Raw genomic sequence first — 22,733 nt, forward strand, 5'->3', positions numbered from 1 at the left:
ATTTGTTATTGTATGCATGTTTGAACACAAGTGCGAATATAGGTCTTTTTACAATTGCCAAAGCTGCCAAAGTGTCTTTAACTTACCGGGTTACTGAAATAGGACGACAGGAAATCCAGCCAAATTTGTTGAGCTTGTGAAAATCAGTTTCTCGACTGAATTTATAGGTTGTTTAGACGAAACTGAGCAAATGAGTTTAATTGAAAGCACTTTGTATTTGTCACGGTGTTAGCTACGCATGCAGGCACCGGGTGGTTGTAATGTATGATGCTATTGTTTCATTGATTGCTTCGACCATGGAACGACTCACATAATAGACAAAAATATGTTACCAGGCCTCTTTACTTTTGCGTGTGTTTTATCTCCATGGTTTCATAAAGCACTTTTGAAACTGGAGGTCAAGAGTTGGCGTCATATGCATCGAATGATACTAAGACCGTAGAAAATGATTAGAAAATACACATTCATTAAAACAAGTGGTCTGCGGTGTATTGTACTTTGGTGTGAAGAAAGTCAATCTGTGTCACTCTTACTGAGTGAAATTGGAACGAACTTCACTCTAAATGGAGTTGAAATTTCCCGTCTTCCACTCTAGAAGAAGTTGTCCGCCACATTGCTCTTTGCAAGAGTGGTATGGCGAACAAAACGAGTGGTTTTTCAAAAAAGTTCTCAAAAGAACATAATCTATACCTGGCAAGTATATGCACTCATGACTCTAACCGCAATATTCAATATTTTTCAAATTTATTTTGAACCATTTCAATGCATTGTCTAGTAAATAGAGTGTGTAATAAAATCAAAGAACCCAACGACTTTAAAGTAGTTCACTATTCAGATTTAAATGGCGACGTGACTTGTGTGTTTATCTTTCCTCCTTCATCACCTGACAATGTATAGCACAACTCTGTTTACAATATTAATTCAGCTCTGTTTTGTTTTTTAACACTTTGATGTCTGTTTTGGTTTGCTTTTTTGTAGGCTTTGATTATTAAATCCATTTTTTATTTTCTTTTTTTAACTTAAGCCGGAAATTGGTTTGTTATTACTCGGACACTCGTGTGTTTTAACAACAGACGAATAATATTGTTTGTGTTCTGGTTTCGATCCAAATAGAGCTGCCAATATTCAATGAGTGTAAAGTGGTAAACATCTTTATGAAACACAGATAAAACTTGAATGATGAGAAGCACCAGGCCGGTTATGGCGTCGTGTTTTCACTTATAAATTAAAAGTGTAATTATGTAATCCTCAAAAATGCTGAAGACTACATTTCAATCCTTAGTTTACAATTATTAAAATATGTTCACTCTGTTAAAAATAATGTGTCCGCAAATGAAATGACAATGGTTTCCGGACCTAGTCGTTGCAATCATACCGTGGAAAGGGAAAGAAAACCAAACTCCTGATCTTATCGGCACGCTCTTGATGTACTGGGGTTTTTCTTTGGCTTGTTCCGCATTTTCTATGTAGACGTCGTCGCCATCGGACGCAGGGAACCGGAGCTCATAAAGGACACAGAATATGAAGCCAATTTATCTAGCATCGCAGCTCTTCTTTATTGCTGTTTGTTTCGCACGGTGTTGGGTCCTTTCAACAACAGGTAGGGTTAGGGTGGATTGTAGTTTATGACAATTAAAATAACTCGATCATGTCTCAAGCAAAAACGAATGAGCAAACATACATCCACAGTAGTGGTAATTTTTGTGAAGGGCATATAAGTTAACATTTTGTTCAAGTTGTTCTGTATTTTTAAATAGAAGCCTAAATCTGCTGGAATTATTGAAGTCTTTATGAGCTGTCGCAATCATTTATATGGCTACGATCTTGAATGGGATAGCCTGCTGCCATGGGCGTAGACATGAGGGGACTCTTTGCCCGACATTAGATATAAACAAATTAAAAAACATTATATATCTACTTTCTATTCTAGGGTAAGAAGGTTATTTTGCTTTCTCTGTCCAATTTGGGTTTTCTATTCTTGCTGTGGTCTGAAGTTTTGTTTTGCCCGAATTTAGTAGGGCTGTCTCCTGCCTATTATGCATGCTGCACAATCTGAACGGGAAGTAGTTTTCACGGTTTTAAGACGTATAATAATCATCCTTTTCGGAGGGGGGGGGGGTGAATATTTCCTATCTGTTTCTCGTAACCTTTACAACGATTTCGACTTTCAGATAATACACTGGACTGTTTTTGCAATTAAGTTATTTGATTTGACTTTGTTGCAGCGGACTTCCTGCTTGTGGCAGATTACGGCAATTCGACCATCTACGTAGGGAGTCTTGTTGGTTTTGATCTTAGCCCTCTACCTCTAAACAACGTTGAAGGCCCGGTTGCTGTTGAGTATGACCCTATTCATAGGATGGTTTACTGGACTGAATCGGACAAACCAAGAATCAAACGTGCTAAACTGGATGGGTCTCTGCAACAAACACTGGTGGCCGAAAATCTATCCGGTAAGTTGATTATCTGATGTTTCCATTATGGGGCTTCTTGTGCCAGTCACTTCATTGTGGAAGATGCAGATATTTTCATGCGGGCGGGGGGGGCAAGCAAGGAAAACCAGGGACAAAGACATATATCAATAGGTCGTTTCAACTTGGTTTCGGGTGGTCCTCCATTGTTTAACCCAAGGGGGGTGTCTGGCGGGCCCAATGCAGTAATGCTCTAAATGTAACATTTATTTGTTCATGTACTCGAATATTGATACCTTGTTTCTTTAAACCAAAGTGCGCTGGGCTGCCTCTCGGGCAATCTCGGTAGTCTAGTTGGTAAGACACTGCTCTAGAATTACATGGGTCGTGGGTTCGAATCCCACTCGAGTAATATGCCTGTGATATTTATTTCACACGATTCGGGGAAGTACTGAGTAAACTGGGTTAAAACAAAACTAAAATTTAAGAATTGTGTTCCGTTTATGACGTCAATGCAGGTCCCGAAGGTCTAGCCCTTGACCCACAGGAACAGCTGATGTTCTGGACGGATACCAGTCCCAATAATAGGATCGAACGATCATTAACTGATGGATCAGAGAGACGGGTTATTGTATTGCAGGGTGTAACACTTCCCCGTGACATAGTTGCTGACAGCCTTGGAAGGTACCGTAATCACAAACATACTTCATTAATAAGAAGCTCGTTGGCCGCAACAAAAAGCTATACGAAGCCACAACTATTATTATTATTATTTAACAGACTATGCCCCATTACATGCCCTGTGTACACTGTTGTATTACTCTTAGAGTGCATGTATCTACATTAAAGATACTGGACACTATTGGTAATTGTCAAAGACCAGTCTTCTCACTTGGTGTATCTCAACATGTGCATAAACAAACCTGTGAAATTTTGAGCTCAATCTGAGGTCTCGAAATCAAATTCGTTGAAGTTACTTTTTTTCTCGAATACTACGTCATTTCAGAGGGAGCCGTTTCTCACAAAGTTTTATATTATCAACCTCTCCCCATTAATCGTACTCAAGTGAGGTTTTATGATAATAATTATTTTGAGTAATTACCAATAGTGTCCAGTGCCTTTAAGGTGCTTGTATACGGACAGAAATATATATTTTGTATCGACCATAGCACATTTTAAGGTTAACAATGTGCAGCTGCGGCGCATTCAGCAGCCAAGTGCAAGACACACCAGTGTCAAACCCCTTCTTTCGTAGCGAGATACGCCTCTCTTTTATGCATGACGTCATAATTCTTACCCAAAATTAGGCTATTGGCGCACGTCCCACATCACTAGCAGTGGTTGCGCCCATCGCCTCGTTTTGAGTTAGCATTGTGATGTACCTCATGCTTAAATATTAAGAGGGGCGTATTGGGTTCTTTTACGTGCATACACAACACACACATGACCTATATACGACTTTACGTCCCATCCGAAGGTCGTGGTTATGTCTTGACTTCGGACGTCAAGTGTCACGACCAGGGCCCAATTTAACAAAACACGTTAAAAGCATTCTTTTTTGCTAAAAGCGTCCCTCAGCAAAATTTATATTTCCTAAAGCTGCTCACCCGCAGTAAGCACACGAGTGTGACGTAATAATGCCAATCCATGGTGAACGTTCATGCGCGCCTAGAAATGTTCTGCCTTGATACGTGTATGCTTACGCATTTTTTTCTGCTACAATAAGCACACAAATTTGCTTACGGTTAAAGACACTATAGGTAATTATTTGCTTAAAACCGTACTTGGTAACGATCTGGGGAGAGGTTGATCGTATAACACATTGTGAGAAACGGCTTCCTCTGGCAGTAACGTAGTTTTCGAGAAAGAAAAAAAATCCACGAGTTTGATTTTGAGACCTCAGAATTAGATTTTGAGGTCTCGAAATCAAGCAGCTGAAAGCACACAACTTTGTGTGACAAGGGTGTATTTCTTGTATTATTATCTCGCAACGTTGACGACCAATTGAGCTCAAATTTTCACAGGTTTGTTGTTTTATGCATATGTTGAGATACACAAAGTGATAACAGTGGTCTTTGACAAATAATACCAAACGTGTCCAGGGGTTGATTTCACAAAGAGTTAGGACTCGTCTTATCTCGAGTTAGGACGAGTAACTCGTCCTAACGTAAGATCAATCTTAAGGACTGCATGCTACAGTGTAGGGTTGGGACTCGTCCTAAGTCCTAAGATTAGTCTTAAGTTAGGAAGAGTTTTGTGAAATCGACGGCCTGGACACCTTTGGTAATTGTCAAAGACCTGTAGGCCTACTCTCACTTGGTGTATCCCAACATATGCATGAAATAACAAATCTGATGAAAGAAAAAAAAAAACCTTCTTTATTTTATCTTGCACAATCGACGGCAGTTTCTTTAAACAGCTTTATGGACTTTGGGCCCGGGACTCGAACCCCTCCGCTGGTTAGAAACACCATTGCTTTGAGTCCGGTGTTAGGGTTAGGCTGAGGGGAGGTCCCGAGAGTATTCTACCACACATAGTATTATTAATGGTCCAGCATCGTGTTGTATTATTTATTGCACAGGCATATTTACTGGACTTGCTGGGGAAACAATGCGAAAATCGAACGGGCCGATTACAATGGACGTCATCGAGTTACACTTGTTGAAAATTCGCTCTGGAAACCAAACGGAATTGCCCTTGACGTCAGAGGTATGGTCGACCTATACTTTAAAATTATACTTAGACTAGAAGTATGGGCGTACAAAACTTGTTATCAAAAATACCATAATGTAATTTTAAAACTAATTTTTACTCACTTCTTTATAAAAGTTGGTTTGTTTCACTACCGGTCACAATGGGAAGTAAAGTAAGAAAGCAAATTAACCAAAGAAGAAAATAAGAAAGCAAATTAACCAAATATGTGTCGCCCTGCATGCTACAATACAACTACACTCAGAAATGATGTTTAACACACAGGATATTTCAAATGAACTATGAGAATCATTCAATAAGCTGGGTTGCACCCTCCATGGCACAATCATCAATCGAAATCTTCATTTAAAAGTAAGCATTAACTGCATAGCGGTTTGCAGTAATCGTGACTACCTTCCTGACTGTTAAAATAGACCGATCGCGCTACCAATGTTTACATGTGATCACGTGATCGACCTGAGATAGATGGGTATAGAAAAACACAGCTACACAGTAAAGACATTGGAAGACTCGGACCGATGGGCCATAATCGGTTGTATTTTCGATAAATAACCCATGCATGTTTAAACAAAGCCCTTTTGTTAAAGTTGAATGTTGTGACTTTGATTTAAATCACATTTTCAGTTTGAAAAATCCAGTATTCTACTTCAAATGAGGTTTCTTTTGAGAGTATGTTTATAAACTATCCGTTGTTTGAGCAACCTCACGCGCCGTGGGTTTTGCGTTGTGCATGGCTTTAAAGTCGAGCTGTGCCAAGGGAGACCGCGAAGTTGTCTGACAATAGCTGACAGCTACCCCCTTCTTAACTAACAAAAATCTGGGTAAATTTAAAGGACTTTGCAGCTTTTTCAGGAGATTTGTACCGAAAATATTGGCAGCAAATTAATCATTGCAATGAGGGCAATGTGAAACTACACTTTCCGTGCACATTACACATGACATCGTGTGAACAGTAGAGTTTCCTAGTTGGTGAAACTGTTTTTACCCACTGGCATTCTTCAATGATTTCGAGAAAAAGAAAAACCTCGAATGCACAAACAAATGCAACAACTACCATGTCTTTTTAACACGTTAATAATACAGTACATAGCCTTGCTCAAGGCAGTCGCATTATTCGCTCCGAAAAGACGCCGCTGTAAACCCACCCGTATACCCTGTTCGTGGTGCGTGCGATCACACCGCATGACCCACCCGTATACACACTGTCAGATCGTACGAATACTGTTCACACAAGTCATCGCACTCGTACCACTAACCGCATGCGGAGGCCGTCAGGCCGACAGCCTTGTCGGGTCTGTTTCTTCCAGGTTTAATGTGTTGTGTTGAAAAAATTCCACTAGTGGAAAAAATTGGGGGGGGGGGGGGCTCTCGGATATGCTAGCAGCTCATGAATATGTATATCGTTCGTCAGACCTATCAGACAACACAGGATGTGAGGCAAATGAATTATTCATTTTGACGTCCAATCACGCACGCCTATCATGCTCGCTGAGCGTCCGTGGTGGTGGTGTGTGATGATGTAGACATGTCTCGTCTTTCGCGGGCATTATGGTAATGAACTGACCGTGGGAACTCTTCGCTTATTATAGTAATGAGGTCAGTGGCTTCAACACAGACCCTACAAGGCTGTCGGCCTTACGGCCTCCGCATGCGGATAGTGTACGGGGGCACCGTGTCGTGCGATGTTACGCAGAGTGAATACGGGTGGGTTTTATACAACGGCGGTCTTTTTTTCGGAGTGAATAATTCGACTGCCTTGAGCAAGGCTATGCAGTACACCGTGTTTGTTGATGTGTAATACCCATCTCAGGTCACGTGATGTTGGTAGCGCAATCGGTCTAATATAATAATTATTATTTTTATAAGCTGTTACTTTGATCAACAGGGGGGTGTTTGTACTGGTGTGATGCAGGAACCAGAACCTTGGAAGCGGTTGACCTATCTGGTAATGATAGATCGGTCATTAAAAACATGAGTGAATGGGAAACTCATCCATTCGCTCTAGCCCTCTACGGCTCGTATTTGCTGTGGACAGATTGGAACGCAGCCACCATCTTGAGAATGAACTTAACTAACAAGATGGTAACAAACGAAGGACCATACATTTTACAGAAGGCGGCTGGTATGCATGTTTATGCAGTCCCAGGTATGTCATTTATATTATCAAAATAATATAGTTCAATTAATTTATCATTGCAAATAAATCATCGTTGAACAAGACCTTCACCATGATCACCAGTTGATATTAAATAAGCGTAGGACTTTTGGCAGCTGCACGTTCGGTCGCCTGCATTCTGAATGTAGTTGTAAGGTGATTATGGACGGGAATTGACCTAGACTTGAGGCCACTCTCTCTGGCGTAATTCACGAGCCTTAAAGTGTGACGTCAGATGTTCAGGCTAGGTCTGGTAATCGTCACCTGGGCCCAATTTCATGGCTCTGCTTACCGCCGAATTCTGCGCTTACGATCGCGATTCCCCGCTTATACGTGCAAGCGCCGAATTTCTGCGCTAGCCTTGTAAGCATAGAATGCCTAGTAACGTGGTGTACGCAAGCCCAGAAGCCCAAATTCGCCGCTAACCCATGAAATACGCTTGCCGTAAGCACAGAATTCCCTGCTTCTGTAAGCACCGATTCTGTGCTAAGCAGAGCCATGAAATTGGGCCCAGATGATCAATGATCACATTAATTGCCCGTTTGGCGTTCCATACACTACGACGTGTACGCAACCCCCCGCTTGTTTGCGTCTTTTATAAAAACAACGATAATTCACGATCACTTGCACTGACAACCTTACAGTGCCCTTAGACACAATAGCTTACATATGCATGTACATAGCACAGTACACTTTCTATAGATCGACTTAGACGCACGTTATTATGTCACAGCCTTTATTGTCGGAGGTGAATTGTTCAGCCCTATATACTGCATGCACTCACGTATGACTTTGTAGGTCTAAACTGTAGACTCATGTAACCATTGCCTATCGCAAGTTGTTGAACTTTAGCAGAACATTTCAACTGAGTTTTCACCGCTGCTGAAAGATGGACTCCACAGGTTAGATTTAATCTTGGAAAAGTTTCCGTATGGCGCCACCACTTTTTCATTCGAAATAAAATAATATAGTATCTAATTTACCTGATTGAAATATCCCTTTTTGTAAAAATGAGTGAAAAAGTGGTGGCGCCATACGGAAAGTTATCCTTAATCTTAATCATGGCTGTATGTATTTGAAGGAATCATGACTGTATGTATTTGAAGGACTCGTGTGTATGTAGTAATACGTAGAATCGTGATGTTTAAAGTATTGTAACCACAGACATAGAACCTTTATGTCTTTGTAACCTGGGACTCTAAAACAAAATGCAGCTTTGGGGGCGGGGCAGAGGGGGAGCCAAAGCCAAAAGGGGTTCACCATTTTATTTATTGGCACAGTGTCCTTTGACGGATTCACAAGACCCGAGCACTGACGTTAAATTTCATTTGATTGTCACAACTTTTACAAGTTTCCCACATAGTTTTCCTCCGAAGTTGGCAAATGTTAAAAACAAATTCTACGACTCTCTTGTTCTACCTCTGTTTCCCCATAGTTAAGTTAGGTTTCTTGGCTGAGATATAACCCCAACCAATGGCACCGCATGGACTCCTCCAAAGCTGCAAGGAGGGTAGTTACAGTCTTGGAATGTCAGGGTCACTGAGGTCAAATTTAGTTTGGCGATTTACTCATTCAGTATCATGGAATAAGGACCCCGACCCCATGGTATCATCATGGAGCTAATAAAAGGACAAACAAAATCGTTGTTAGTGATTTAAAGTGGTGTAGAAAAAAGCACTGTGTTTTATTTTGATCCTTTTGGCCTTGAGCTCAAGTGCAATTTTGTATTGACGGATACTTTGCAGTTCGCCCCTGTACGATGAATTTCAAACGTGAACACAGCACTGAATTTTAAACTTTGACTGGTTCAAAAATGCCTTTTTTATTTACAGACTCATTTATTTTTTATGTCTGATAAAGTCATGTGCTCTATCAAATTGGTATCAAATGAAATGACTATTTACACAATTCTATAGACTTGGGCCCCAAAAGGTACAGTAAGATTTTTGGAGACTCTCTGAAGAATTGAAGTAAAAACAAATACATTGACTGCGCAGTCGACTCAGGGTCATTTTTAATCTCAGAAGTTCCAATTTCAAAATGTATAGGGGGTTGAGGCAGGGACTTACTTGTTCCACCACTGGCGAAATTGGAAGATTAGTAAATCTTAAAAAATATATTCCTCTCTTGCAAAATCGCAATTTAGGTACAATTTATATTTTGTATACGCCCTTTATAATGTCGACTTACTCAGTTAACTCTGCAGTATTGAATTGAAGTTCATGGTTAAAGGATTTTGGTACTTTATGTAACACAAAACACAATGTCCAAAGATTTGCAATGTCCAAAGATTTACATTAAACTTACACCGTTTGAAGATAATTAGAAAGCTTCCCTGAAAATATTACTTGCTGAGGTGCTGATTTTTTTAAATGAGTAAAACAATGTCATGAAAATACGTTTTTACATGCTAAAATGGTTTTCGTCTCATGATCACTGAGACAAAAAATATTGCAATGACAATAATTTACTCATTTCTTAAAAACTACAGCACCTCAGCAAGTAATAGTTTCAGGGAAGCTTTCTACTGTCATTATCTTCATCAAACTGTGTACCAGTAAGTTTAATGTAAATCTGTGCTTTTTGTCCTACAAAAATGTGCATAGACCTTATGTGCAGCTTTGCACTTCAACACTGTCAAACGTTATCGATTATAGTCAAGTGTGCAGGACCGACGGGTTTTCCTGCCCTCCATTTTGCTTATCGTTTTCACATAATATTTCAAGTTTACAAACATCAAGGTCGCTGTGTGAAGCAATAGGCCTAGCCCTATACATGTATGGGCATAAAGAAATCGGAAACGGGATCGACAAATTATGACTTCTGTTAATTCATAAATGAGGTAAATGACGTGTATGTGGCGTTCTTTCTTTTCTCAGGGTCCCTTTAAATGCTACCGTAGGTTTGTGACTTTCATGATTGAATACCAGTGCCATGCGGTACCAGCCTCGACCAGGTTGTTTTGTTTGGTAGCACGTAGCACCTTTGTGACCCCGGAAATATGTGCCATACAATAAAATGGTGCTTTTCTCCAGAAGACGATCAGAGCATACTGATCGAAACGTCGAGATGAAACCAACGGTTCTTTTCAGAACCACCCCAACTCATTAGAGATAGTCATTACATGGTGTCACCGCAAACTGTCCATGTAATAAAATGGTTGGTTACAAAATCAAGGTGTAAAGCAGAATAAATGTTATAGAGAACTGTAGATGGGACAGGCTTGTTGATCATTCCTATGTTCCGTGCGTTTAGTTTGTATTTAGGTAATTAAAGGAACACGTTGCCTTAGATCGGACGAGTTGGTCAAAACAAAAGCGTTTGTAACCGTTTTTTATAAAATGCATATGGTTGGAAAGATGTTATAAAAGTAGAATACAATGATTCACACAAGTTTGCCTCAAAATTGCGTGGTTTTCCTTCTACTGTGCGAACTAACATGGTCGGCCTTTTATGGGAGTCAAAATTTTGACCCCCATAAATGGCCGACGTGTTAGTCGACGAGGTAAAAGGAAAACCACGCAATTTCGAGGCATGTTTGTGTGGATCATTGTATTCTACTTTTACAACATCTTTCTACCCATATGCATTTTATAACAAACGGTTACAAACGCTTTTCAAAGACCAACTCGACCGATCCAAGGCAACGTGTTCCTTTAATATATTGATTTCCAAGAAATGTTATTTTCAACAAACACTCAAAGATACCTGACACACTCAATTACGAAGGAGAGGCATTATCAAACATAACGATTCTCGGAAGTAAATTACTGGAATGATTTCACAATATTTTTAGGATTGTTTATACCAAACGTATACCTTTCCCAAACCACCGGGTTGTGTATCGCATGCGATACATGATATAACTTCCCTCACCTTACTGGATTGTGATGCTCAGTTTATCCCACATGTCGTGGTTATTCATGTGGGACAGCGAAAAATGCAATTCGATGCTCGAAATGCATGTTTCTTTACTCTTCGTTTTGCACTGTCAGCACAGATGCCCAGTCCCGATCGAACGAAAATGGATTATTCCTTGACCAGGTGGGCTATTAAAATATATTTTGCGTCCGTACGGTTTTTGTGCCTTCCGAATGTAGGCCCACAACCAGTTAAATTTTGCCGGTAAACTTTACTTTAAATAAAGGGGAAAAACGTGTTTATGAACTGTGCATTTAGTTATCTATTGTCTGTTTTCCATGTAGACTCCCATATACTTTGGACTCACTGCCTGGACATTTCTATAGGTAATAACGCCCCCCCCCCCCCAAAAAAAAAAAAAAAAAAAAAAAAAACACCCCGTCGATGGGAAGTGACCCATTCTTATGAATTCTACGGGGGAACAATAAAAAATACACTTTCAATAAATATTTCTACGATATGTGAAAACACGTACAATTTCGCACGTAGGCCCCTACTGGTAGTAATAAATCAAGATCAAATGATTCGTGGGCACTGTATGCACTGACACTGAATATGGTTGTAAGTGTTGTGTTGTGTTGTTTTGACTCAATTCGGGTCAGATAAGTCATGCTGACTCGGTATGGCATTAATTGGAACATTCTTCCAGTATTGTGACGTGGAACAGAGGGCACAGCGCATTACAGACCTGCCAACCTGTACGCATTTTGTGTACCATGCACGCATTTTCACCCTTGAGTACGGTGGTACGAGATATTCTGCAGAACGTACGCAAAAAGCTAAATCTATATCGCGGTGTTTTAAAACTGCAGCACGAACGGACAATTTTGTTCTCAATTTAATCAACTGTTATTCGTTCGACCCCAAGTGCAAAAACAACAGATCAAAAACACCCCATACACCCCACATTTGAGTGATCATTATGCGCTTCGATAAAAAAGAGGTTGTGCTTAGAACTATTTTTTTAATTCTTACTCCCGCTGGAAAACTAATAAACCAATGCGTAACAGAAGGGGTGGGAATGGTGCATACCAGTTCGGTCAACCTGGTATAGTACATGTACAGCCTTATGCATGGATGTACATGTACATGTACGTGCACACAACGCACGTGTTCGGCTCGAATTCGTTCGCGTCGCCGTGTGTTTATACTATGCAACATGGACGCCGATCGAAGGCGAAGTGTCAGTGATGGGGGAAAAAGTACTCCTCCACCCGGAATAAAAAGAATGCATGCTCCGAAGAAGTTTCTTCCTCAACGTGGAAAATAATGCATTTTGCACAGTGCACGTGTGCAGTCGGCAGTGCACACACTTTGACATTTAGACATCTCAAAGAGCGGCAGCAGTTTAGGTCAGGAGGTAGCATTCATGTTATTATTTACGTCACGATTTTTTCCCAACTCCCGAGAATTTGGGGAGAATAATGGGAATTTGATGGCCTGTAATCTTTGTATAAGCCTGATAAGGGAAACAAATGATGAATTGAAGCATGCCTGAATTGAAGTGGAACTGGAAAACTCTACGGTGGGCTTTCGTTTGTCCGTTTACCGGGCAACCAAAGATGGATACCAAGTTATAATATTTGCATTCCGAGTTTAAGTTACTAATAATGTAGGAACATTGTTCAACAGAGCTTGTCAATGAAATTAATATATGTTATGGATCAGAAATGTGTCAAAATGGGCTCACCGCCCGTAGGGAAACCCCTGGCAATTTTTTTTTTTGATATAAAAAAAATAAAATAAAACTTTTTGCCCCTTCACTCCTCCTTCAGTTTTAAATCCTTGATCTAGGCATTTTGAACATGGTTCCAGCAGTCAACTGGTGATTTCTTTTTCATTTTTTTTTTCAGACTGTTGAGGTCACGAGCACTAAAAGTCAGAAAAGGCCACATCAACCACCCCTAAAATAACCACTGATATCATGATACAACTTTTTTTTTATGAAGTAGCCTGTATTTTGTGTGAATATGATATATAATTACATTAAATGAATGGTTCATCTAAAATGAAGTGGTCCATGGTTTTTGCTGACTGACCGTAAGCATTGTGCCATATGTCGTTGTGCACTGGGCGATCATGTTTATGCCGCTGCAATAATGTGGTTCTCAAAAAAAAATTACAAGGTTGGCAGGTCTGCATTATATCTTGGCAATGTTCGGTCTTTGTTTAATGGAGGAGGAGTAACTAAAGAGGAATTTGTGTATCCACATCTAAGTGTGTGAACAATTTCAACATTATTGAGAAATGTCACATTTTCAATCCTTTATTGCAGGCAACGGAACATACAACATAGATGAGTATTTTGAGGATACCCACTCGAACACAACGTGGAATTTTCAGCCACAACGCTGGAGATGGAATGTTGCTGTTTCTTTGTGCTTGGCAGTCGTTGGTATCGCCGCAAATGTTGCTCTTTTGCTGGTAATTCAGGAAACCCTAAGCCCGGTTCATACTTCCTGTAAATGCTAATTATGCGAAGCAATTGTTGGCTGCCCTCGCAGCAAATATTCGCAGGGGTTGCCCTAAATGTTCGGCAAACTATTTTGTACGAATTTGTGCCGTAAATCACAATCATTCACATTTGCATTCGCAGAAAGTATGAACGCGCTTCAGTAATCTGCCATTGTGCTTCGTCTTCATTATTATTGTCTGACAGTGATCTTGTTAAGATTTAGGTGTTTGAACTATTTCCCGCCTAGCGAAGACTCATTGAAGTACAAGTGCCTCAGAATAACTCTGGAAACCAGTCCGTGTTGACGTATTCAACAAGGGCTATATGAAGGTTATTGTTCCTGTGCATTTCCCATTGCCCTGTTTTGATCATTTTATGTAGTGTGTGACGTCACAGTGTTGCTTTGATGGCGCGCAAAGGGCGCTTTTCGTAGAAATGGAACTTGACATATTGTGATTGTTTGCCGAGCGTGACAGTAATAATCAAAATGCGTGTGTTTTGATTGTTTTTGTTTTTTGTTTTTTACATTATGAGAACCATTTTGTTACTCGGTTAGATGTAATCATAACAAGTCCTACTTTACACAACGATAAAACAAGTTAAATTCGTTCGAACTTTGACATTACCGTATAGGCTACATGTATAATTATAAGGTCAAAATGTAGTTGCATAATAGCCTACTCATCTTGAAATCCAGTGTTGAACCAACAGTTTTAAAAATATTAAGAGGCTGCACTGTAATCATAATATTTCAAACAAGCCGTGTGGTATAACCCACACTCTCCATGCCACTGTATGGCATTAACGGTGATTGGTAAACGTATTAAGCTGGGTTGTATAAATTGTGTTCTTGTATTATTATTCTTTAGGTGATTTTGCTGATCCCTCGTTTGCGTACAACCTCCAACATCTTGGTAGTAAACCTCGCAATCGCAGATATTATGATGTTCGTATTTTCTGTCCCTATGTCAACAATGATGTGGATGTTCGTGAGCTTCCCAGAAGGAACAGCAGGAATAATCATATGTAAGCTCATGGGTGGAGCTTGGGTATTGAGCCAGGTGTTATGTGCAACATCTTTGACTGCAGTAAGCATAGAGCGTTTTTGTACCTTGAAGTGGCGTATCCAAATGAAACGCACCGTTGCCATCTTGGTGACGGTCTGGATGGTTGGTCTTTGCTTTACTGTACCTTTGTGGGTATTTGTTACATTAGATGTTTATACTGGTTCAGATGGTGGGTCTTTGTACTTTTGCCGTCTGCTTCCCCCAAACCGATTGGCCATCGCTGCCTTTTCGACTTCATACACAATATTGACGTACGTCTTGCCAGTCTTGATTATCATCATTTGCTACGTAGGAATGGCGCAAGTTTTAGTGTGCAGAAAATCGAGTGGTGAATCTGTGGAGGCAATCCGAGCCCGTCGTCGTCTGGCTGTGGTAGTACTTGTCTTGGCTGTTGCGTTTATTGTTTTCTGGTTTCCCTACCATTTTATAAATATGTTTTTTCTGTATGCTTCTGTGAATACTTTGGTATCATTGCCTTTTGAGTTCTACTTACGTCTAATGGAGATAGCCCACGTGCTAATATATGTCAACTCGTGCCTTAATCCATTTGTTGTCTTCCTCATCAGTGGCGTTCATCGTAAACCTTTACACGATTTCCTGTGCTGTCGTAAACGTTGTGGTAGGCAGACTGCCACACGTAAAGTTGACGGTCGTTACGCACCTGTACCTGACGGCGTATATACTGAGACTGTGTTTAGTACAAACATGGTTGGGGACAGGGAGTGATTTGTATAATATATTCCACGGCCAAAAAGTTGTATGTGCTGTTGGGTTTTTGCTGTTGTGTTGTCTGTCTGGGAGCTGCAAGATTAACTAAATAAGCACTCGCTTCTAAAGCAATGCTGAAGGAAATCACAGCAGGTTCAGTTTTTGCATTTACATGTGTAATGATTAATCTCTGATTGAGACTGTGTAGAGACTGAAATTAAAAAAATGTCTCTTCATCTAGACAGCCTTGACCGTAAGGCAGTGGCGTAACTGGGGCGGGGTTCACCTCCCCCTTGGACTTTTTATATTAAAACGTACACTTTGATTAAAAACAAGATATTTAACATTTTAAAATAGTATTTCATATAATTATAATGTCAATGTTTTTAACACTATTTTATTTCATTACAAGCCGAGTGTACTGTAATTATAGAGCATTCTTTACTTGAACAAACCGTGTTACAAATCAGTTCATAGATTTGATGTGCTACAGTTTGTTGCCCTTACACGATGAGTGTACAATTTTCCCAAGTTCTGAGGGGAAAATATATAACTCATATAATAATGTTGGTGCTCAATAATTTCCGTGTCATTTCCTTGAGGTGTCTTGTTGTTTATTACGCGCTCCATATTCTATAGACGTTGAGAGCATTGTGTAATTATGGCACTAACTTTCACGCCTTTTACACAAGCCCAGTGAATACACACAACAGGCATGGGGGGTTTCGTCCACCCATTGCAAAAGGCTTTGGGTTTTTGTATGTGTGGGATTTAGACGAATTTGTCAATATCTTTGTTTGGGTTGCCAATCAGAAGCCTATAGTCAGGGATCCACACCCGAGTTCAAAATTACTACACAATATATTTACATGTACATGTATATTGTGTACGGTTGCTTATAAGCAACCGTAGAGGGATATCCATATTAATGCACGTACATGTATAAGGGGACGCGACTTATATACATTTCAAATAAGCACATAGTACATTTTCGATTGATATTGGGTGAACCGTGGAGTATAGCTCCACGGTAAATCACAATGGCTTCAGTTGCCTCTGCGACCTCTGGATTTACGTGTCAGCGCAGTTGGTTTACTATACTTCCTAAAAACAAATATGCTGAAATTTCTTTGGATTGGACTAGGGTGTACTTTGGAACATTATCTGCAGCAGGATTGAAACTATAAATGATGTTTATACAAATAAAATCAATTTTCTAATTTTCTTTGGCGTTAACTGCAGATAATGTTCTAAAGTCCACTCCTGCCAGTCTAATCCAAAAAAAATTCAGCATATTGTTTTTATAAAGTAGGTCGTTATCCACTTATCATTCGATAGTTCTTAAAACACCATCCTTTTTATTCAAATGTAAGAGTTGTTCGTACGTACGCAATTTATTGTATAACTAATGGTTTTAGATTGTGTCTTAATATTAATAACAAAACAATGGTATGGTTTATATATACTCTCAACAAACTCATTGTAAGGGAAGTTAAACGTTTGGTAATTATTACTGAAAACAAAACAGATATGAACTTAAAAACTGACTTGGTAGCGAGCCTGAGAGCTCGTAATAGTAAAAAAACATTGTGGGAAACGACTCCCTTTGAAGTATAACATAGTTTTTGAGAAAGAGGTAATTTCTCACTAAAACGTTAAAAGACTTCTAGCTAGAAGTCTTTTATTGCTATCTGGAAACACACAAATTTGTCCAACAAGGGTGGGGTTTTTTCAGTTCATCATTTTCACACAACTTCGATGGCCAAATTCCACAGGCTTGTTATTTTATGCTTATGTTGAGATACAGCGAATGGGAAGACTGGTCTTTGACAATTACCACTGGTTTAAGAATGTGTCTAAGAATTGCTACATGTATTACGCTGTATAGTCACGCCTATAAACCTAAGGCCTGTATTAATTAGTCAAACGGGTTATTTGTATATTAATTTTGGTTTTTACCCATACACCGATGTGTGTTAGCACTGTATACTCAGTATTTTCCCGAGTCATGTGAAAAAATATCACAGGCATGTTACTCGGGTGGGATTCGAACCCACGACCCTTGCAATTCTAGAGCAGTGTCTTACCAACTAGACTACCGAGGTTGCCCAGCAGCTAGAGGCAGTTCGAATCCTATGTTTTGGCAGTGGGTACCGCAACGATATTTGTATATTATAGTGTCGTTGCACAAAACGCCATCACTATGGTTTTCATGTGACACGTGGACCTATTATTATGTGCTACGCCAAAAATTATCTATGTTCCATATTATTCCTTTTATTCCATACTTCTAACGAATTCGATATGAATTTTAACGTCACAAATTCGCAATATGGGTTGAAATGCGGGCAACCCCTGTGAAACAGTCGCTGCTGTGGAATCAAATCGTATCTTATTCGCAGTATTTAGTATGAACAGGGTTTATGCATCACATCCCGAACAACAACGTACAGATCATATAAGCACATCCTCATCTCAGCGGTCATCGAGGGTGAAACCGGTTGGCATAAGCGAAACCAATACCATATGAATTGTCTTCCTTTAGGGGGCTGTTTGAGCTTCTGACGTCATAGTGTCTATCATGAAATATTCCTTAAAACTATTATAGTATATTTTGTTGTGATAATGTGTAATGCTCAATATACGCCTCTGCGGTGTTAACATATTCAGCAATTAATCCAAAAGACTGTAAGTTGAACGTAATATTGTAAACAATGTATTTTCAATGTATTGTGCTCAATAAACGCACGTGCCTTTTAAACGATTGAGAGCTAATTTATTACAAAAGATTATAATTGCCTGACATTGCACAACAACCGAGCCCTTTATTGGGCGGTAAAGTATAATAAGGCACTACACATATTGACTGGCAAAGAGGTAACTAGTGAACGTCTATTCCCCCGAGGGACTTTGAGTGAACAGAAGAGGGAAACTACTCGACGTACACTACGTTACCGAATTATGCCAGTCAATATGTGTTCTATAACACAGCTCGGTCTTAAATGTGAAAAAAGACAAAAATCTGGAAAAAAAAGGAAGTTTTGTAGTAGTGTTCACGGTTCAAGTCAAGAGAGGGCGCTGTAACCGGCACTATTTTCCAAGACTGGTATTAGTTCATCCCATCCACGTGACCGTGTTTCAGCCAACCAGAATACAGAACAGGCAAGAGGTGCGTTATAATATTATGTTATTACACACCCACCTCTTGCTTGCTCTGTATTCTGGTTAGCTGAAACACGGTCACGTGGTGAACTATACACATTATTGACTGGCAATAAGGTAACTATAGGGTACGTCTATTCCCCGAGGGACGTTGAGTAGCCAGCGAAGAGAGACCAATTTCCCGAGGGCAATGGCCGGGGGGGGGGGGGACCTCTGCTGGTCACTCACAGGCCCGAGGGGAATAGACGAACTAGTTACCGAATTATTCCAGTCAATGTGTGTTTTATAACACAGCTCGGTCTAATCTATACTACTATTAAAAGCGTAACCCGCGCCATCTTGGATTGAAAATTAGAAGGTCCAGTGGCATGGCATCCTTGTGGAACCCAACACGGTTGTGTCGTTACAGACGTCGGGTTGCAAGTCTACAACCCTACCCGAACTCCCTCCTACGAGTTGTCTGATTGGCTGGAGTCACAAGCGATATCTCCTAACATGTGTGGTTGTCTGGTTTTGACATGGGCCACCTGTTGGTCGAAGGTGGAAGCCGTCACTCATGTAGGCCTACCCAACTTTCCAGCATTTTTTAAACGAATCAAACAACAACCCATTGTTGTGAAACTGTATTTGTTCCTTTTGACTCTGCACCATTAGTCGTACAGTCCATAAATATGACATCCCCGCACACAGAACGTGTACACGCAAAATTTGAAACATTTTCAAAAAGAAAGTAAATACACGTGATTGGACGTCAAAATGAATAATTCATTTGCCTCACATCCTGTGTTGTCTGATAGGTCTGACGAAAGATATACTTATTCATGGACTGCATACTAGCATATCCGAGAGCCCCCCATATTCTTCCACTTGTGGACATTTTTCAATACAAAACATTAAACCCGAAAGTTACAGACTCGACAAGGCTGTCGGCCTGACGGCCTCCGCATGCGGTAAAGTGGTATGAGTGCGGATTACTTATGTGCACAGTAGTCGTACGATGTGACAGTGTGTATACGGGTGGGTCATGCGGTGTGATCGCACTCACCACGCACAGGGTATACGGGTGGGTTTACAGCGGCGTCTTTTCGGAGCGAATAATGCGACTGCCTTGAGCAAGGCTACCCTTGCACCCACATTACCTTTTACAACATTTGTATACTAGAATCCTCTTATTTAGCGGGGTGCCGCGCGAAGCGCGGCATCCCGCTGGTGTGAAATATTAAGAACAGAAATCTGGTAAAGGTAGGAAGTTTTGTAGTTGCTGTTCACGGTTCACAGCAAAGAGGGCGCTGTAACAGGGCACTTTTTTCAAAGACTAGTGCCCGCTCGGGAACTAGTTCCCGCAAAACGCGCGCGCGATCACTAGACTATATTAGTTCATCCCACGTGACCGTGTTCAGCCAAACAGAACGCAGAAAAAGAGAGAGTTAGTGACCGCGCGCGCGTGTTTATCAAAAAACCTTGTTTATCAAATGATAAACTGTGTTTATCGAAAAACTCTATTTATCGCTTGATAAACATAGTTTTTCGATAAACAGTGTTTACAAGTTGATAAACAGTGTTTATCGAAAAACTCTGTTTATCACCTCGAAAAACTCTGTTTATCGCTTGATAAACACAGTTTTTCGATAAACAGGTGTTTATTGGCGATAAACAGTGTTTATCGAATTATTGGGCATACGGCTTGCCGTATACATGTCCACCGGACGGTTTTTGCATAGCCCCGGACACGATTGCCATGTAAAAGTATCCGGAGCGGACAGTATTGCATGGCGGACACAATTGCATCTGACTCCGGCTCATGATGAGGGCCAAATCATCTACCAATCACGTTCCGGTTATTTGTGCACACAAAAAGAGTGGGAATATTTTGTACGCGGTCTTTTTTGGACTGCTGCAGGAAGTTTCAGTGCAAGATCCACAATTAATATCATGATTTTACACCTCCAAAAGTCTAGCTTAAAGGCAGTGGAAACTATTGGTAATTACTCAAAATAATAACCTTTCTTGGTGAGGAGTAATAGGGAGAGGTTGATGGTATAAAACATATTGTGAGAAACACCTCCCTCTCTGTAGTGCCATGCCCACAGTTTTTAAGAAAGAAGTAATTGTTTCCATGAATTTGATTTCGAGACCTCAGATTTAGAGACCAACCATCTAAACGCACACAACTTCGTGTGGCAAGGGTGTTTTTTCTTTCATTATTCCTCGCAACTTCGATGACCGATTGAGCTCAAATTTTCACAGGTTAGTTATTATATATGCATAAATGTTGAGATACACCAACTGTGAAAGCTAGTCTTTGACAGAGGCATTAATTTAAAGTTCAGCTTTACACCGTTTGATTGTGAAGAAAAAAAATACATCATCATCATGACCTCTCATAGAAAGGGTAAAAGGGTGCTAAATATAACATAGAAAAGGAGCAGGGCGATATATTTTCTACGAATTGAGAAAAAAAAAATTATCACGAATTTGTTGTGTGTATTGCGTAATTTACATGTTATTTACAGACAAAGTTAAATCTCTTTTTTGATAATGAGGTGGCTCTGAAAAGAGCCGGTTTGTTTTAGAGCTGATTATTCAGCGCTTATTTGGCAGCCTTGGCGGTCTTCTTGGGCAGGAGAACAGCCTGGATGTTGGGCAGTACACCTCCCTGGGCGATGGTGACTCCACTGAGAAGCTTGTTCAACTCTTCGTCGTTGCGGATGGCGAGTTGCAAGTGACGGGGGTTGATTCTTGTCTTCTTGTTGTCACGGGCGGCGTTACCGGCCAACTCGAGGATCTCAGCGGCCAAGTACTCCATAACGGCAGCCAAGTAGACTGGGGCACCAGCTCCCACTCTCTGGGCATAGTTTCCCTTGCGAAGGAAACGGTGGACACGGCCCACGGGGAACTGAAGCCCAGCTCTTGCAGATCGGCTCTTTGCCTTGGCTCGTGCCTTTCCTCCTTTACCACGTCCAGACATGTTGTTATTTCGTGCAGGTTAACAAACTAGAACGAATGCTAATTTTAACCGCCATCCCCGTATTTATAGGTTTTTTAGGGATCCAAGCACTGGCCAATAGCGGAGCGCCATTCTATTAACCCGCCCTTTCATTGTTCACATTGTGCATATAGATACTACACAACTGTACACAGTATACACGTCCGTACCACCATACCACCGGCCCTCGACCACATGGGGGACATGTGTGTGCATTAGTTAGCGGTACTGTTATTTGCACACGGCACTGCCATCTGTCTCGCGAGGGCCAAATCAACAACCAATCACGTTGCACAGAAATAGGGGGAATATTACGCGGTCGTTTTGGAAAATTCAGTGTGGGATCCCTCATTTGCATATCAGAAACGTATATAAACCCTGCATTTGAGTGGGTTTTTCATTCTGCAAATTTTTGCCGTAAACAACTGCTTCATCATGCCTCCTAAGCCAAGTGGAAAGGGACAGAAGAAGGCCGGTAAGGCCAAGGGTGCTCCCCGTACCGACAAGAAGAGACGCAGAAAGAGAAAGGAGAGCTATGGAATCTACATCTACAAGGTGATGAAGCAAGTGCACCCAGACACCGGCATCTCCAGCCGTGCCATGAGCATCATGAACAGCTTCGTCAACGACATCTTCGAGCGTATTGCCGCCGAGGCTTCCCGCCTGGCCCACTACAACAAGAAGTCCACCATCACCAGCCGTGAAGTCCAGACCGCAGTCCGACTCCTTCTGCCCGGTGAGCTGGCCAAGCACGCTGTCAGCGAGGGAACCAAGGCTGTCACCAAGTACACCACCTCCAAATAGACAGTGTATTTGTACGCCTCAAAACCAACCGGCTCTTTTCAGAGCCACCACAACTAAAAAAAGAGATCATACCTTGTTCTGTCAATTTGTTCTATATTTTAAATGATAGGCCTAAATAAAACACTCCAAAGTTTATTTTTCATTGGGGCTATATTTTATTATAAATTCACTAGAATTGGTCTATTTTATTACGCTCAAATTAAAGTTTGAGTTATTCAATGAATAGGCCAGCCTCGCCTACGTCCTTAACTGCTTTGTTATTATTACTTCCGCTTATTTTAAGATCGCTGGAACTTTTATTTTGTCCCCAGACAAAAATCCTCGCTCAAAATAATGTAAAATGTTAAATTGT

The 22,733-nt window shown here is 40.7% G+C and overlaps 4 protein-coding genes across 4 annotated transcripts; 3 read left to right on the plus strand and 1 right to left on the minus strand.

Annotated features, from left to right (window-relative positions):
- Positions 1–1,491: 1,491 nt before the first annotated feature.
- On the plus strand, positions 1,492–8,099 carry LOC139945409 (uncharacterized). The gene is made up of 6 exons (XM_071942760.1): positions 1,492–1,600; positions 2,226–2,453; positions 2,930–3,095; positions 4,993–5,120; positions 7,009–7,269; positions 8,077–8,099. Exons 1-6 carry the CDS (start codon positions 1,522–1,524, stop codon positions 8,097–8,099), a joined length of 885 nt encoding a protein of 294 aa, XP_071798861.1. The 5' UTR covers positions 1,492–1,521.
- Positions 7,912–18,216, plus strand: LOC139945143 (neuromedin-B receptor-like). Its single transcript, XM_071942421.1, has 3 exons — positions 7,912–8,180; positions 13,475–13,623; positions 14,524–18,216. The coding sequence occupies exons 1-3, from the start codon at positions 8,168–8,170 to the stop codon at positions 15,445–15,447; spliced, it is 1,086 nt and encodes a 361-aa protein (XP_071798522.1). The 5' UTR covers positions 7,912–8,167; the 3' UTR covers positions 15,448–18,216.
- Positions 18,217–21,159: 2,943 nt separating this feature from the next.
- On the minus strand, positions 21,160–21,560 carry LOC139945166 (histone H2A). Its single transcript, XM_071942449.1, has one exon. It carries the CDS (start codon positions 21,557–21,559, stop codon positions 21,182–21,184), a length of 378 nt encoding a protein of 125 aa, XP_071798550.1. The 5' UTR covers position 21,560; the 3' UTR covers positions 21,160–21,181.
- A 440-nt stretch (positions 21,561–22,000) lies between these two features.
- On the plus strand, positions 22,001–22,404 carry LOC139945144 (histone H2B, gonadal). The gene has a single exon (XM_071942422.1). The coding sequence runs from the start codon at positions 22,013–22,015 to the stop codon at positions 22,379–22,381; it is 369 nt and encodes a 122-aa protein (XP_071798523.1). The 5' UTR covers positions 22,001–22,012; the 3' UTR covers positions 22,382–22,404.
- The last annotated feature ends 329 nt before the right edge of the window (positions 22,405–22,733 follow it).

The sequence above is a fragment of the Asterias amurensis genome, chromosome 12 (genome assembly GCF_032118995.1).
Source record: "Asterias amurensis chromosome 12, ASM3211899v1".
Lineage (NCBI taxonomy): Eukaryota > Metazoa > Echinodermata > Asteroidea > Forcipulatida > Asteriidae > Asterias > Asterias amurensis.